A 14238-nucleotide genomic window follows, 5' to 3' on the forward strand; every position below is an offset into this window, starting at 1 on the left:
ATTCAGAGGTGGGAGAAGTACTCAGATCCTGTATTTAAGTAAAAGTACAAGTACCAGAGTGTATGAATACTCTGCCACAAGTAAGAATCATGCATTGCAAATGTTACTTAAGAAAAAAGTACAAGAGTATTAGCTTCAATACTTAAAGTACCAAAAGTAGAAGTACTTATTATGCAGATATAGGCCCATTTCAGAATAATATATTATATGTTTTGATTATAATTATTGATGCATTAACATGTTTATTAAAGCTGGTAAAGGTGCATCTAGTTTTAATTACTTTGTATACTGCAGGATAGCTTGTGAATGTTACTCCAGGTGTAGTGTTGATTATATTTCACATTATTAATCAAAATCTGCAAAGTAACTAAAGGTATTAAAATAAATGTAGTGGAGTAAAACCTCTGAATTGCGGTGGAGTAGAAGTACAAATAAGCAAAACACGTTAATAATCAAGTCTCTCAAAATTGTACCAGGTCAAAAAGTAGTATACTTTAGTTTATTAGAAATATAATTTAAGTATACAAAAGTGTATACAAGTATACTTTTACTTGTTGTGCTTAATTGAAAGTATGTTTAAAATGTACTTCAAAATAGATGTAATTTAGTTCAATTTCAATGTACTAAAAATAAATGTACTATTTCTGAAATACTTAAAGTGGTATTTCAGTGTGCTTATTAAAAGTGTACTTGAATCTAAGTGTATTGTGAATTGCAAGTAAGTACACTTTCGCTACTACGTACTAAATTAGCCAATACTTAGTGGTCATTAAGTATACTGATCGAAAGTACAATTATTTTTTAGTATTTTGTAATACCCTAAGCATGCTTTATTAACGTGTACATTAATTTCACTTCATTAGAAGGCTCGTAAAGAAGAAGTTACAGGTCTGTGAGAGCCAGAAATCTTGTTTGTTTGTAGGTGACCAAATACTTATTTTACCGAGGAATTTACCAATTAATTCATTAAAAATCCTACAATGCGATTTCCTGGATTCTTTCCCCCCATTCTGTCTCTCATAGTTGAAGTGTACCTATAGGATGAAAATTACAGGCCTCTCTCATCTTTTTAAGTGGGAGAACTTGCACAATTGGTGGCTGACTGAATACTTTTTTGCCCCACTGTATATATATAGAAATGTTATTCATTGGGATAAACCCCTTGAGATGCACCATCTCGTTTTCAAGGGGGTCCCGGGCAAGCCCTAGACAGTGAGCTGGTAGTTTTCCATTGGACGGTTTCACTTCTGGGCGAACCCTAGGCAATGAGTCAGCAGCCGTTGACTCCGCCTGGTTCGCCCCATCTCCTTACAGTGTGTGTGTGTGTGTGTGTGTGTGTGTGTGTGTGTGTGTGTGTGTGTGTGTGTGTGTGTGTGTGTGTGTGTGTGTGTGTGTGTGTGTGTGTGTGTGTGTGTGTGTGTGTGTGTGTGTGTGTGTGTGTGTGTGTGTGTGTGTGTGTGTGTGTGTGTCCCTAGGACTCTTTGACAGAACGCACACACATCCCCCTTAAACATCTTTAACGCACACACATCTTAGACATGTAGCCTTCCAGATGCTTGACATGCTGTGTCTAAATAAGGATGTCTCCTGCCATGCAAACTGCTCCTACTTACAGAGTAATTAAGCACACACATATGTTTAAGCCAACCACTCCAAAATGTTGTGGCAATTTAGCACGCACAACATGAAAGAATAAAACAGAGAGGAATCAAATAAAACACAAACACAGGTACAGTTGATCAGTAATCATACAGCATGTATAGCCACTGTAATGAACACACACATATGTTATCCTGCAGCCTACCACACAAATGTCACATGTTTTTCTCTCTGCGTCTCATGACATCTTTAGGATTAGTTAACTAACAAAGGTTAACTGTTCTTATATCCTAAGGCCTTCTCTGAACTTCCTCTAACCTCAAAGTCAGCTCACTTAACATGCATACATCTATTTATAATTCAGAACTCTAACTGTGTGACTCAATAACACACATCCTCTCATGGCCTCTTTAGGAGTCTTGCAGGATATGAATTATCCAATTAACTAACGTCTGCACATGAGCGCACATACATTTTTCCCTATGCAGCTTACGCACCAACATTTTTAGCGTTTCTTAGCTAATGCATGCTGAATATGAACCACTAACCAACAAGACTTTAACTGTATTATGTCTGAGGAAGCCCCTCTCTTGGAGTTCCTCTGACCTCTTACCAATTCACTTAACATGGGTACATCTGCTGTTAATTGCAAAGACCATTGATAATTAGCAAAGAGACTCATGGGCCTCTTCTACTGACTTTCTGAAAAATACTCTTCAACGGGTAATCATTTTACTCAAGGCAGAAATCACAGGTTGTACTGTACCTTACCTACTCACAAATAGCCAAAAAAACACCTTTTGATTATAACACAAAAGTGGAAGAAAAGACCATTTGCGCTAATCTACTTCTACTTAAAATGGGACATCATTATATGAATAATTAATATAAAAAACCTCTCTATATTTAAGAGGAAAAAATTGACTCGTCCATTCAAGTTTAACACATATCCCATATATCAGGTGATAATAAAATGAATATACCAAAAATACGCTGTATTAAACTTTCTGCTATAATACGTTACTTTAAACCCCAAGTGAGCTTGTAGTCTTAATGTTAGCGTGTGTGCTTAGCTGTAAACACAGTCGGATGGGTGACCAAAACGTCCCCGTTTTCCAGGCAAAGTCCCCGTTTTTGGTGGCCGGTACCCGGTTGAAACTCCCGAAGATGTTCCCGTTTTTGAATGTGCGTTAAAAAACAGAGCAAGGTGAAATAAAATGTTACATGTCAGTAAAAACAGAGTAACAGTGTTGTGCCTTTTTGTTAGCCTTCTTCTTCTTCTTCTTCTTCTTCTTCAATGTACCTGCCCGCGAGATATTGGATAAATCCATAGTATTACAACAAAAGTACTTTAAACGAGGTAAGTTACAAATGTATGTTCTCAATCGCCAAGTATGGGATTGAATATTACATTTCAATCAGGAGAGACATGATGTATGGAATACATATTTATTATCGGTCACATTATATCAATGGAACATAATGATGACAGTTCATCACAAATGAATGAATGTTGTTTTGGCGATTAGGCCCAGGTTTTAGTAGGATATCAATCGGGAAGGGAAGAACCATTTCCGATGAACCCCCCTGGGTCTAGACACTGGTGGTGGTGATAAGTGGTTAGGTCCGGTTGGAAGGGAGGAGGATAAGCTTGGCCCTGAGTTGGAAGCAGGAGGCGAAGGGGTGGAGGAGGGTTGCGCGTTGACACCTGGAAGACAGCTGATAGAACAGGGGAGAGCATATATAGAGGGGTTAACAGGTGCGATGATTAGCCTTGTAAATGGAGGGGCGTGATAGGTTTAGCTGAGGAGAGGCGCTCCCTGTCATTTAGATGCAGGGAGCAAGTATTGCCATGACGCGCAATACGGAGTGTTAGGTCTTCCTGTCTGAACTTGCGCTAAGCTTCATTTCAATCAGGAGAGACATGATGTATGGAATACATATTTATTATCGGTCACATTATATCAATGGAACATAATGATGACAGTTCATCACAAATGAATGAATGTTGTTTTGGCGATTAGGCCCAGGTTTTAGTAGGATATCAATCGGGAAGGGAAGAACCATTTCCGATGAACCCCCAAAAGAATGAAGGATGAAGTACTGAATGTGAATCTTACCTTGCGGGATGCAGCGGAAATCTATGGATGAAAAGGAGAGGTTAATACGTGTGAGGATTTAAGCGACTGATGCCTCCCGGGCATCCTTCCTGGACGTACAGGGCTTCCCGGCCGTACGGGGCATCCCGGACAGACGGGGCATCCCGGATGGGGCTTCCTGGACATACAGGGCGTCCCTGACGTACGGGGCATCCCGGAGGGGGCATCCTGGCCGTACAGGGCGTCCCGGACGTACGGGGCATCCCGGGTGAGCGGGGACTACCCGGACGCACCGAGCGACCCGACCAGTGCCCCGGGTGCCCGGAACGTGCGAGGCTTCCCGAATGTGCGGGGTAACCTGACTTTAGCAGGGAAACATAATACGGACCGGAGGTTTCACGACCCGGACATACGGGGCTTCCCGGACGTACGGGGCATCCTGGACATACAGGGCAACCCGGACATACGGGGCATCCTGGCCGTACAGGGCATCCTGGATCGTACAGGGCATCCACACAGGGCTTCCCGGACGTACGGGGCATCCCGGAGGGGGCATCCTGGCCGTACAGGGCGTCCCGGACGTACGGGGCATCCCGGGTGAGCGGGGACTACCCGGACGCACCGAGCGACCCGACCAGTGCCCCGGGTGCCCGGAACGTGCGAGGCTTCCCGAACATTTTTGCGGGCAACCTGCTTTAGCAGGGACACGTTATACAAACCCGAAGGTTTTACAGCCTGGACATGCAGGTTTAAATATGCAGAATTGAACATGAGCCGTGGGGCAACATACGTGCTGACATTCTAAGAACCACCACCAGTTATATGCATACGTACCAATTTGTTTAAGGTTGGAGAGACCTTTGGATAGCCAGCACGGCATTGAGGTCAGGGCGAATGTAGGATGAGAAAGCGGAGGAGGACCACCGTCCGAGTTGTTGCAGGGATGAGGACGAGACGCCTTGATTGGCAGCGGAAGTAGCTGCGCCTATTCTGAAGGAGTGCCCCGTGTGTAGAAGGGGTGATAACCCGGATTTAATGAGGACTTGTTTTAAATAGACATTGAACTGTCGTTGCGTTTAAAGGAAAATTCCCTGAGATAAGGAATAATGGTGAGAGAGGATTAGAGGTAGGTCTAAGCCGTAGGAACTTGATCATGGCCTTATAAGGGCAGAACTGGGAGTCGATGCGGGCAGCGATGACGGAGCAGGCGCCGCCGCATTTGGAGTGTTTAAAGATATAAACTAAAGTGGCTAGCGTGAAAGGATATGTCAGAAAGCTGACGTCTCGATTGGAATCGAAAGTAAGGGAAGCTGTGGTAAATTCGCCTGGTCTGAGAAAGGCATAAAAAGCTAGGAGAAATAGAGCATCGAGTAGTGCATCGATATAAGGGGAGAATAACCCACTTCTAAGTTTGGAGAGCATGAGGCGTAAAGTGGAAAGCGTAATAGGGCGTCTCCGGTCTAAGACGGGGGAAAAGTTTTAATGAGACCTTTGAGGATGAGTTTGACTGACTGGTTTGCGAACAGGCTGAGAAAGCCGAGATCGGAACGCGAACGTTAAACTGAACTCCTGCTAAGAGGCCCCGGATGTATTGGGGTTTGAGGTGGCAATCAGTGGCGCAGTAGCACATGAAGGCACACACGGTGGAGATGAGAACAGGTTTAAGTGTGATGCCTACGGAAAAGCAAAATGCCGCAAACGTTCTCCAAGTGAATCATATGTTTTGAGGGTGGACGCGCTAAGCCCTTCCTCATAGACCTGCTGATTCGAGGTGCCTTTCTAGAGGGCTTCTATTTAAGAGAGAGAGAGGAGATGCAGGGGAGGAATCCTGACGGGTTGAGTGCTGGCTCCTGGGCAGAGGTTCCGGAACGTCTTGTGGGCTGACTGCGGTAATCTATGGATGAAATGAGAGATTAACATGTGGATTAAACGATCTGCCGGAATCACTGCCGGGCTTACTGTACATCATAAGATGCTGACCCGAAGGTCGACGGCCGGAATCAGCGCCGGACTTACGAGAACGCTACCACTAAACAACGGCCGGAATCGCTGCCGGGCTTACTGTTCTCTGCTGGGCTTACTGTACATCATAAGATGCTTGACCCGAGAGCCACCGGCCGGAATCAGGCCGGGCTTACGTACTACCACTAAACAACGGCGGAATCACTGCCGGGCTTACTGTACATCATAGGATGCTGACTCGGAAGTCGACGGCCGGAATCAGCGCCGGGCTTACGTGAACGCTACCAATAAACCTTGCCGACACGATGGTCGATGACCTGCGATGCAGGGTTAAAATGCACAGATGAACACTACCACTAAATGTATAAATACCAGGAAAGAGAGATCTTGGATGGCCGTCTGGTTGTAGGGATGAGGAATAATTACCTTGATTGCGGCAGGGTTGCTGCACCTATCCTGGACGAAGCCCTAGAATGCTATTAAGACACCACCACCAGTTATATGCATGTTTACCATAGGTAAACTGAGAGATCTAGGATTGCCGGCACGAGTCGATGTCCGGGGGAAGAGGGAGATGTAGACAATGTAATGCAGCTGTTAGCTTGAGTACAATGAGACATGAATGTTATACCCTGGCTTATCGTAAGCCATGTGAGCATGAACCAATATAAATGAGACAATATGCGCAGCATAAAATGATGTATGCTTAGGTAAATACTGAAACATGACCCATGATATGGGACTAGCTTAATTAGCAGTTTAATTACGCCACGGTGAGACATAGATGCACTTGATTGGGTGATTAGACTGTCTTCTATCATATTACGTGAGCTTCTCTTTCTCCCTGAAGAAACTCCCCAAAAACCCCACGGATGGGCAGCATCCGTGAATAAAACGAAGACTCATTGAGTGTCTGAGTGAGTAGATACGGCCACTGCTAATGTGTGGCGTTAATGCGGGTGGGGGGGGGGGGGTTGAAAGATTATTTTCCATGTGGTTCCTGGCGCGAGGTACTGGCAAAGCTGCGGTTGCGCCTGGGGCATACAGACCTTGGATGAGCGTCCTTGCAGGACTGCAGATGTGGAGGAATGTACGATATGGGTGGTAGCAGACGTTTTCGTTAAAGTTATGATAAATCTCTCGTCTTGCCTATGCTGCACCTGACGGCTTTGACTATTATTCCCGGAAAACAGCCCAACAAAATAAAATACTCAGTTACCTCTAATCATTAACCCATGTTTGTATAATTTAGTGAACTCTGTGTGTTGCTGCTAGCATACATGACACCTAACGTGAAAACGTTACTCGTGGATGGGGCTACAGAGCTGCTAGACAGTCGAAAACGGTGCATTCCTTTGTCTGAATGTGCTGCACTTTTGATAAATATTTAGACAAAAGCTAAACTCTTATTGCACTTAGGCAACGAGCATTCTCCACGTCGAGACGGGTAAAGTTTAACCACGCCTCGGAGCGCGTTCTCTCCGCCACCTCCGCAGAGTGCTCCGCTGCATGGAGCAGCTGCGTGTGTGTAAACTGCCCCGCCCCCTCGCACGCAGACCGGGGAGAGAGATCTCGTCTGATCGAAAATACATCATAGACGCATTTGTTTGTCTTTTGCATATTAGAAATGAGTTGGCGCCATTCATTTCAGGTAACGCTGTGTTGAAGCTTGAAACTGTGTTAGTTACTGAGCATTGTAATGGGTAGTAATTACCCGACTGCCTTAGTAATGCAAGTAATACGTTACTGAAACTCCATACTGTAACACGTTACACCCAACACTGCCTGGAAACTCACCTTACCCTGAACTAAAGGTAGCAATGCATCGTATTGAACTTCCTGTCGGCTCCCAGACCGTAGTCGAGGAAAGGGGGGGGGGGGGGTGACTCTCTGTCGTCTCCCAGGGCAGAAGCAACACGCTTCGGGTTCAATAACCCATTTTTTCGGAAAGACTGGAGAGAGGCGAGCTCTTCTTGGGAGGTCGTTGCATTTATTTAGCTCTTCTGTTTCGTAAGATCACAGAAATTCCTTTTTCTGCTGCCTTGTTTACTTCTAGAAAACATGAATCCCGCTCGCTCTACCATACCATGCCCAGCACACCTGCACACGCCACACCCCTCTCTTAAAGGGGTAGTGATCTCGCTCTGCATGCCCCGAATGTCATGACAATATAACGAAACATCTCGTGAATTTGCTGCAACTGCCTCTTGCCAGTGCTACCCTGACGTCTGTTTTAGAGGTGAGGCGCAGGAGGAAGTAGCTCCAATGGGATGTAGCTTGAGCCCTGCCTGCCTGCAGGAGGGGTTGTGGTTGAAGCCAGAATGGGTAAAGCTTCGCATGCGATGAGGACCCGTTCCGCGTGAAGCCGGAAGCGCCGCATTTGAGCGGCCATGAAGCCAGTGATACCCTCTTGAGAGACTGAAGGCGTACGTCAATTGTTTGGGTGAAGTAGCCCGTTTCCATTAAGCTGGAGGAACTTCCGTGGAGCCCGATTTCCTTGTCTTTTCCTCCCAAGTCCGGGTTTGCGGGCGGCCGGCTGGAACCGCTAGCCGACTGGGGAATGCCGCCTGTAGCTTAATCCGCCAGACTGCGGAGCTGATGAATAATGCCTGGAGCTGGGACGAAGCCCTGCTGCTGCTTGCGCGTTGACACCTGGAAGACAGCTGATAGAACAGGGGAGAGCATATATAGAGGGGTTAACAGGTGCGATGATTAGCCTTGTAAATGGAGGGGCGTGATAGGTTTAGCTGAGGAGAGGCGCTCCCTGTCATTTAGATGCAGGGAGCAAGTATTGCCATGACGCGCAATACGGAGTGTTAGGTCTTCCTGTCTGAACTTGCGCTAAGCTTCATTAGTTTAGATTAGATTTATTGTCCCCAGGGGGAAATTCATTTGTACAGCTCTGTTGTAGTAATCTGTATTATATAAACCGTATTGGTACAATGAGCGACATCTAGTGGCGGATTGTGGAACATTGATTTGATTTTTCTCATGGCAGTTTGACTCTAGAGACAAACCAGGGGACTTTACTTTTAATCTGTGTCTGTCCATTTGGTGTAGTGTTTTATCCAATATTACATTTGATTTATATATTAGTCACTTTCTTATGAAATGCCAGGTTTTATACCTTGATTTGCACATTCAATCCTGGAAATAAAAAATCAACCAGATACATTTTTCTAGATAGATAGTAAGTAAGTAACATCTGTATAGGAAGACGAGTTAAGGGATAGAGGAGAAAAGGTTATGGTATAATTACAGAGCCAATTTATAAATGGAGGAAATCAATGTTAGTCTGTTAACCAAAGTGCAGCCATCTGATAATGTACTATCTGTTATTAAAGATCAGAGGAAAAGAACAGAACGAGAGGGGTAAATCCGGAATACAAATAAAGAAGCAAAGAGATTGTAGAGCAGTAAGAAGGAAAAAAGCTAGGTGTGTCAATTCATTACATTGCCAGTATTTTTCGTTGTTGTGAGAAAAAAAAATCGCCCCCTCGGATTTTTTAACAGCCCCCTCAGTCATTTCATCCTGGAGCCGGGCCTGTAACAAGGTGGCTGCTAACGTTAGTTTTACAGCTTCTTGCAGTGCTGCCGCGCCACCCTCTCGTCTCCAAAGTGGGTAATTAGCATAAACATGCAGCGGCGTGTCACAGTGTTGCCGCCAAGTTTATTGTAAAGTTTCACAGCGGAATCCAGTTTGTTAATGTTCAGTAGCCAACAGCTAGCATAGCATAAACTGCTAACCGCTAACGTTTGGCTAACTTGCTAGTTAGTTACAAGCTAACATGACTAGCTCATGTCACAGTGTATGAACTAAAATAGTTTTTCTATTACTACATCATACATACTTGGTCCAAATCTCTGCTAAAATAATTATTTTTAACAAAATTAGTATTATTATAGTAATTTTTATCACACTTGGCATAAACTATTTTAGTTCTTAGTTTGTGGTAATCAAAAACAATGTATTTAATTAATACTTAGAATATTAATGACTAAAGACAGCCATGCATGAAATAACATGGGAAAAGAAAAACTAATGAGTACACTTTAGTATACTTGAATGCGACAAAAAAGCACATTTATCCTAAAAGTGTACTTAGTAAATTCTTTAAAAAGTGTAATTTAAGCATCATATTTTTTTACCTGGGACAGTGCTTAGTACTTTATTACAGTAAATGAACCCAGGTACTTCACACTACTGAACTACACTACAACACAACAAGTTTAACGTGAGAGCACACCAAATATCTGGAACAAACTCCCAGAAACCTGCAGGTCCGCTGCAACTCTTACTACTTTTAAATCCAGGCTGAAGACTTATCTTTTTGTCGCTGCTTTTAATTGAAACTGAGCTGTGTTCATCAGTAAAGTGGAACTTCTGTGTGAACTATTCATATCTTAAACTGCACTGTAACTTTTTATTCATGTATTTTTTTCTTCTAATGTTTCTTGTATTATCTTTTACTGTTTTTAAATGCCTTTGTCTGAATGTCTTTCATTTTTGTAAAGCACCTTGAATTTCCTTGTGTTGAAAGGTGCTATATAAATAAACTTGCCTTGCCTTACCATAACCTCTCAGTAAATACAGTAATATCATATAATCCATTTTCCAACATTAAAGTAGTGTTGCAACCATTTTTACAAATATTTTCCAACCAGGATTAATTTTTTTCACAGGTAATGATTTTCTTAAGTTGCAGAATTTACGTTCTAAAACTCTATAACACCTTCTTTTTCTGAAAATACCTTGGCTGAAACCATTATTATACAGACATTGTTTTTCAATGTTATTCTTTCTCAACAATCACTTTTCAATTACCTATTTTTGATATAAATTGTCTAGATAATGGACTGTTGTCTGGTGTTGAAAATCCAAACTTTGTGTCCCACAGCTCCTTAATCCTTCTTAGACAAAACAAGTACATACAAAATAAGGCTGAAGGTACAGCTGCATTTTCATTGTTTTGCACTGCAGGCTGAATGGGAACTATAGATTGGAGGGGACCTGGAGCTCCTCCTCCTGACATGTCTGTTTGGACAGAAGCTTTGTCCCTCTGGGTGTTGGGCCTGTCATATGGTCATTAGCAGTGCAGCAAACTAAGAGGAACTTTATTTAAAAGTCTGTCTCAGAAAACGAAGTCCAGCATGCATTTTCTTTCTCAACAAATCCTAACAGGTGAGTTTGACATTTGTTTCAGCTCATCTTTAGAGCATGGATTCTATGTGTACACACGTAAGTGGGCTAAGAATTGTATGTATGGTTTTTATTTATCTGGGTAGAAGTATAGTAAATTACAATTGTCTCCTCACACTTTTGGTCATAACTATAGGTCATTTTCTGTTCATTGTGTCCACGCTTTGTTTGACTATATTGCTATACCGACTAATTTGCCTTCTATGTAATAAGAAAGCATTATGTTACACTGCAGATTATTCTCAAATGTTAAATCTTTATTTTGAAAAGTTGAGGACAAAAGATGAAGGTTTTTGACTACTACAGTATAAGGCTAATATTTTTGCCAGCTCACTTATTTTGTAAATGTAAATATCATTAGTGTTTTTTAAAATGTGCAGGTCAAATCAAATCATTACTACTTAAACGTGTGTTTGTTGCCTTGCAGGTGAGGTGGTCAGTGTGAGTGTGATCATAGAAGCTTGTCAGATCAATCTATGGGAGTGTGATTTCAAATTCTTCTATTTCATTACATGTATACAGGAATTATAAATTACATATTAATAATAGTCATTTTTTAAATAGAGAATACTTTTCTATTGGAACCTGAATACGTAATGCTCTCCAATGTATGTAATGGTTAAAAAGGCAGCATTTCAGTAGTGTAAACAAGTCCCTAAAGAATAATCACAAGTTTTTAATTTATAATAACAGAATATCTGCAACTTATCTAAGTGGTATCTTTTAGCATTCTGCCCTGCCCCACCTCACCGGCCCTCTAAAGTTTTCCATTGTTCAACAGACACAGGAACAGATGAACCAGCACCTAATCTAGTCCCTTCTCTCAGTGCACAGAGAGAACAGACAATATCAGCCACATTACAGGGGCTGCTGCTCCCACAGAGCGCCTGATTTGAGTCACAAAATCAATCTCGACAGGGCGTAACCAGACTTCCTTATCAATTTGGACTGGAGTATTTCATATAGAGGCATTATTGCTAAGCTTGGTTTGAAGGATACACAGGATATTAGCTATGAGCAGTTAAACTAACCCGTTTTTTTCCTTCTCTATCTGAATATATCATATGTTGCCTTACATTGGACAGAGCCAGGCTAGCTATTTTCCCCTGTTTCCAGTTGTTGTGCTAAGCTAAACAAGATAATGTCTTCTGCCTGTATTTTTGTATTGAATGGACAAACATAGTCTTCTTAATCTCTGCTAGAAAGCGAATGAACATTTATCTAAACATTTTGAAATACACCTTTTATTATCTGGTGACCCTCCTCAGATGTATTTTGTAAGCCCTGAGGGTCCCTGACCACCAGATCTCAAGCTACAAGACTGGACTTTTAATTTGTAAAGCAAAGACATCTCAAATATCTAACTTGCCCATAGTTTCATAAATGTATGTTTACCACTTGTAAATGTATTTATTTGTTTTCCTTTAATTTTGTAGCTCAGAGGAGCACACACTGCTATCTGGCATGTATACTGATCATGATCTCCTGCTCTGGACCAGCTTCCTCTCTTCACGGCCCTCCAGTGACTTCAAGTCAGAGTTCTGCTTTCTCTGCCACACGAACCAGCAGCATGGAGGGAGGCAAGCAGAAGGCGGTGACCTTCAACAGGCTCATGGTCAACATTGGAGGGGATTTTAACCCAGACACTGGGCAATTCCGCTGTCGCGTCCCCGGGGCTTACTACTTCTCCTTCTCTGTGGGGAAATTCCCAAAGAAAATGCTTTCTGTGATACTGGCGAAGAACGGAGAAGAGGTGCAGGCCATAGCATATGACGACTACCGCAAGAAAGGAAGGAAAATTCAAAGCCAAAGTGTTATGATCAGTTTAAAGGAAATGGACACAGTGTGGCTGCTTTTGCAGCGGAGTCCTCAATATGCTTTGTACAGCAACGCTGGCCCTTACATTGCCTTCTCTGGTTACCTCGTCTATCCTGACATCTCCCCAACCAGCTACATCAGCAACCATCTGTCCACATCAGGGCCGTCCTACCCAAACTGCCCCCCTCAGGCTGACCTCTTGTCCAGAGGTCACACATCAGAGCAGCCAAGGTCAGCCTTCTCTATGGCACGGACCTCCACACTCATAGGTCAGAGTATCAAGCAGCATGAAAAGCCACCTATGACCTTTGATGTGGAATACGTCAACATCGGGGGGCATTTCAACAAAACCTCCGGCCTGTTCACCTGCCAATACCCAGGCGCATACTTCTTTGCCTTCACTGTGGGGAAACACCCTCGTAAGGCTGTTTCTGTGAAACTGATGAGCGGGAAGGGCGAGGTGCAGGCGATGGTGTTTGATGAGGACACGTCGAAGAGAAGGGAGATGCAGAGTCAGAGCCTGCTGCTGTCTCTCCGTCGGGGCGAGAGTGTGTGGCTGTACAGTCAGCAGGATGAGCGCTACGCTGTCTACAGCAACCAGGGGAGGTACACCACCTTTTCTGGCTTCCTGGTTTACCCTGAAGCAGAAACACTCCCACTTCCCACCACCCAGGACAGAACTCAACGCTAAATGTCTTTACCCTTTATAACAGAGTCTGATGTTTTTGTAGAAGATCTGTTTATTATTTCTTTGTAGATGGAGCATAAGAAGAATTCTGTGGTCAGTATGGTGTTACTACGTTGATACTGCTTTGTTTGTTTGCTTCTGTAACCCTATAATGTAACTCATGGGAGGATATCTGTTGCCAAATTACGCCACAAGATGGAGCTGTCATACAATAAAGGACATTAACCTGCATGCAACAGGGTTATTTATGCCCTTGAAGTGTAATTAACTGTAAGACATTACAATAAGAAAAATATATTTTAAATAACAACTCGTTCATAAGTAATACAGTTGGGTTTTTGTTTACAGACGTATTTACTTGTATTGTACTTAATTGTTTTAAATGGAAAAAATAGTATTGCCTGTTGAGAAATATTGTGTAAATGATGTATAGTGTATTCAAATCTGCTCACTGTAAAAAAATAGATACAGATGTGAGTGGTGGTCATTTAAGTCATGTCATCGACGTAGTATTGCGAAATTCAATTGAAGATATACCTGTATCTCTTGTGATGTTTTTATTTCAAGAAACTAAATAAATGTAAACAATTTACTGAATTCACAAGGTCTTGTTTCTTATGCTAATGACATCATTTCTTACATATTGTTCAAATTACCGGTCTGTTTAATTGACATGTCTGCACTAAAATGTAAAACTATAAACTGATAAATGATTTGTTACTTTAATATGTACACAGTACTGCTTTCTACTGTTAGCTCCCCATGCCTTATGGTGTTGCTGCTGCACCTTGCATCAGTGCTACAACACTACAATGAATATTGACTACAGCAAATAAAAGCAGTATACAAAAAAGGAAGTTGGATAAGAGTCA

General features: G+C 42.7%; 1 protein-coding gene across 1 annotated transcript in view; it reads left to right on the forward strand.

Moving 5' to 3' along the window:
- The window catches only part of c1qtnf13 (C1q and TNF related 13), a 35772-nt gene extending 21612 nt beyond the window's left edge, over positions 1 to 14160 (forward strand). Inside the window, exon 2 of the mRNA XM_034085953.2 lies at positions 12297 to 14160. Within this exon, the coding sequence (XP_033941844.1) occupies positions 12338 to 13369 (1032 nt within the window). The 5' untranslated portion in view covers positions 12297 to 12337 and the 3' untranslated portion in view covers positions 13370 to 14160. The remainder of the gene's footprint in view (positions 1 to 12296) is intronic.
- Positions 14161 to 14238: the final 78 nt, after the last annotated feature.

The sequence above is a fragment of the Pseudochaenichthys georgianus genome, chromosome 6 (assembly GCF_902827115.2).
Source record: "Pseudochaenichthys georgianus chromosome 6, fPseGeo1.2, whole genome shotgun sequence".
In the NCBI taxonomy this organism is placed as follows: domain Eukaryota; kingdom Metazoa; phylum Chordata; class Actinopteri; order Perciformes; family Channichthyidae; genus Pseudochaenichthys; species Pseudochaenichthys georgianus.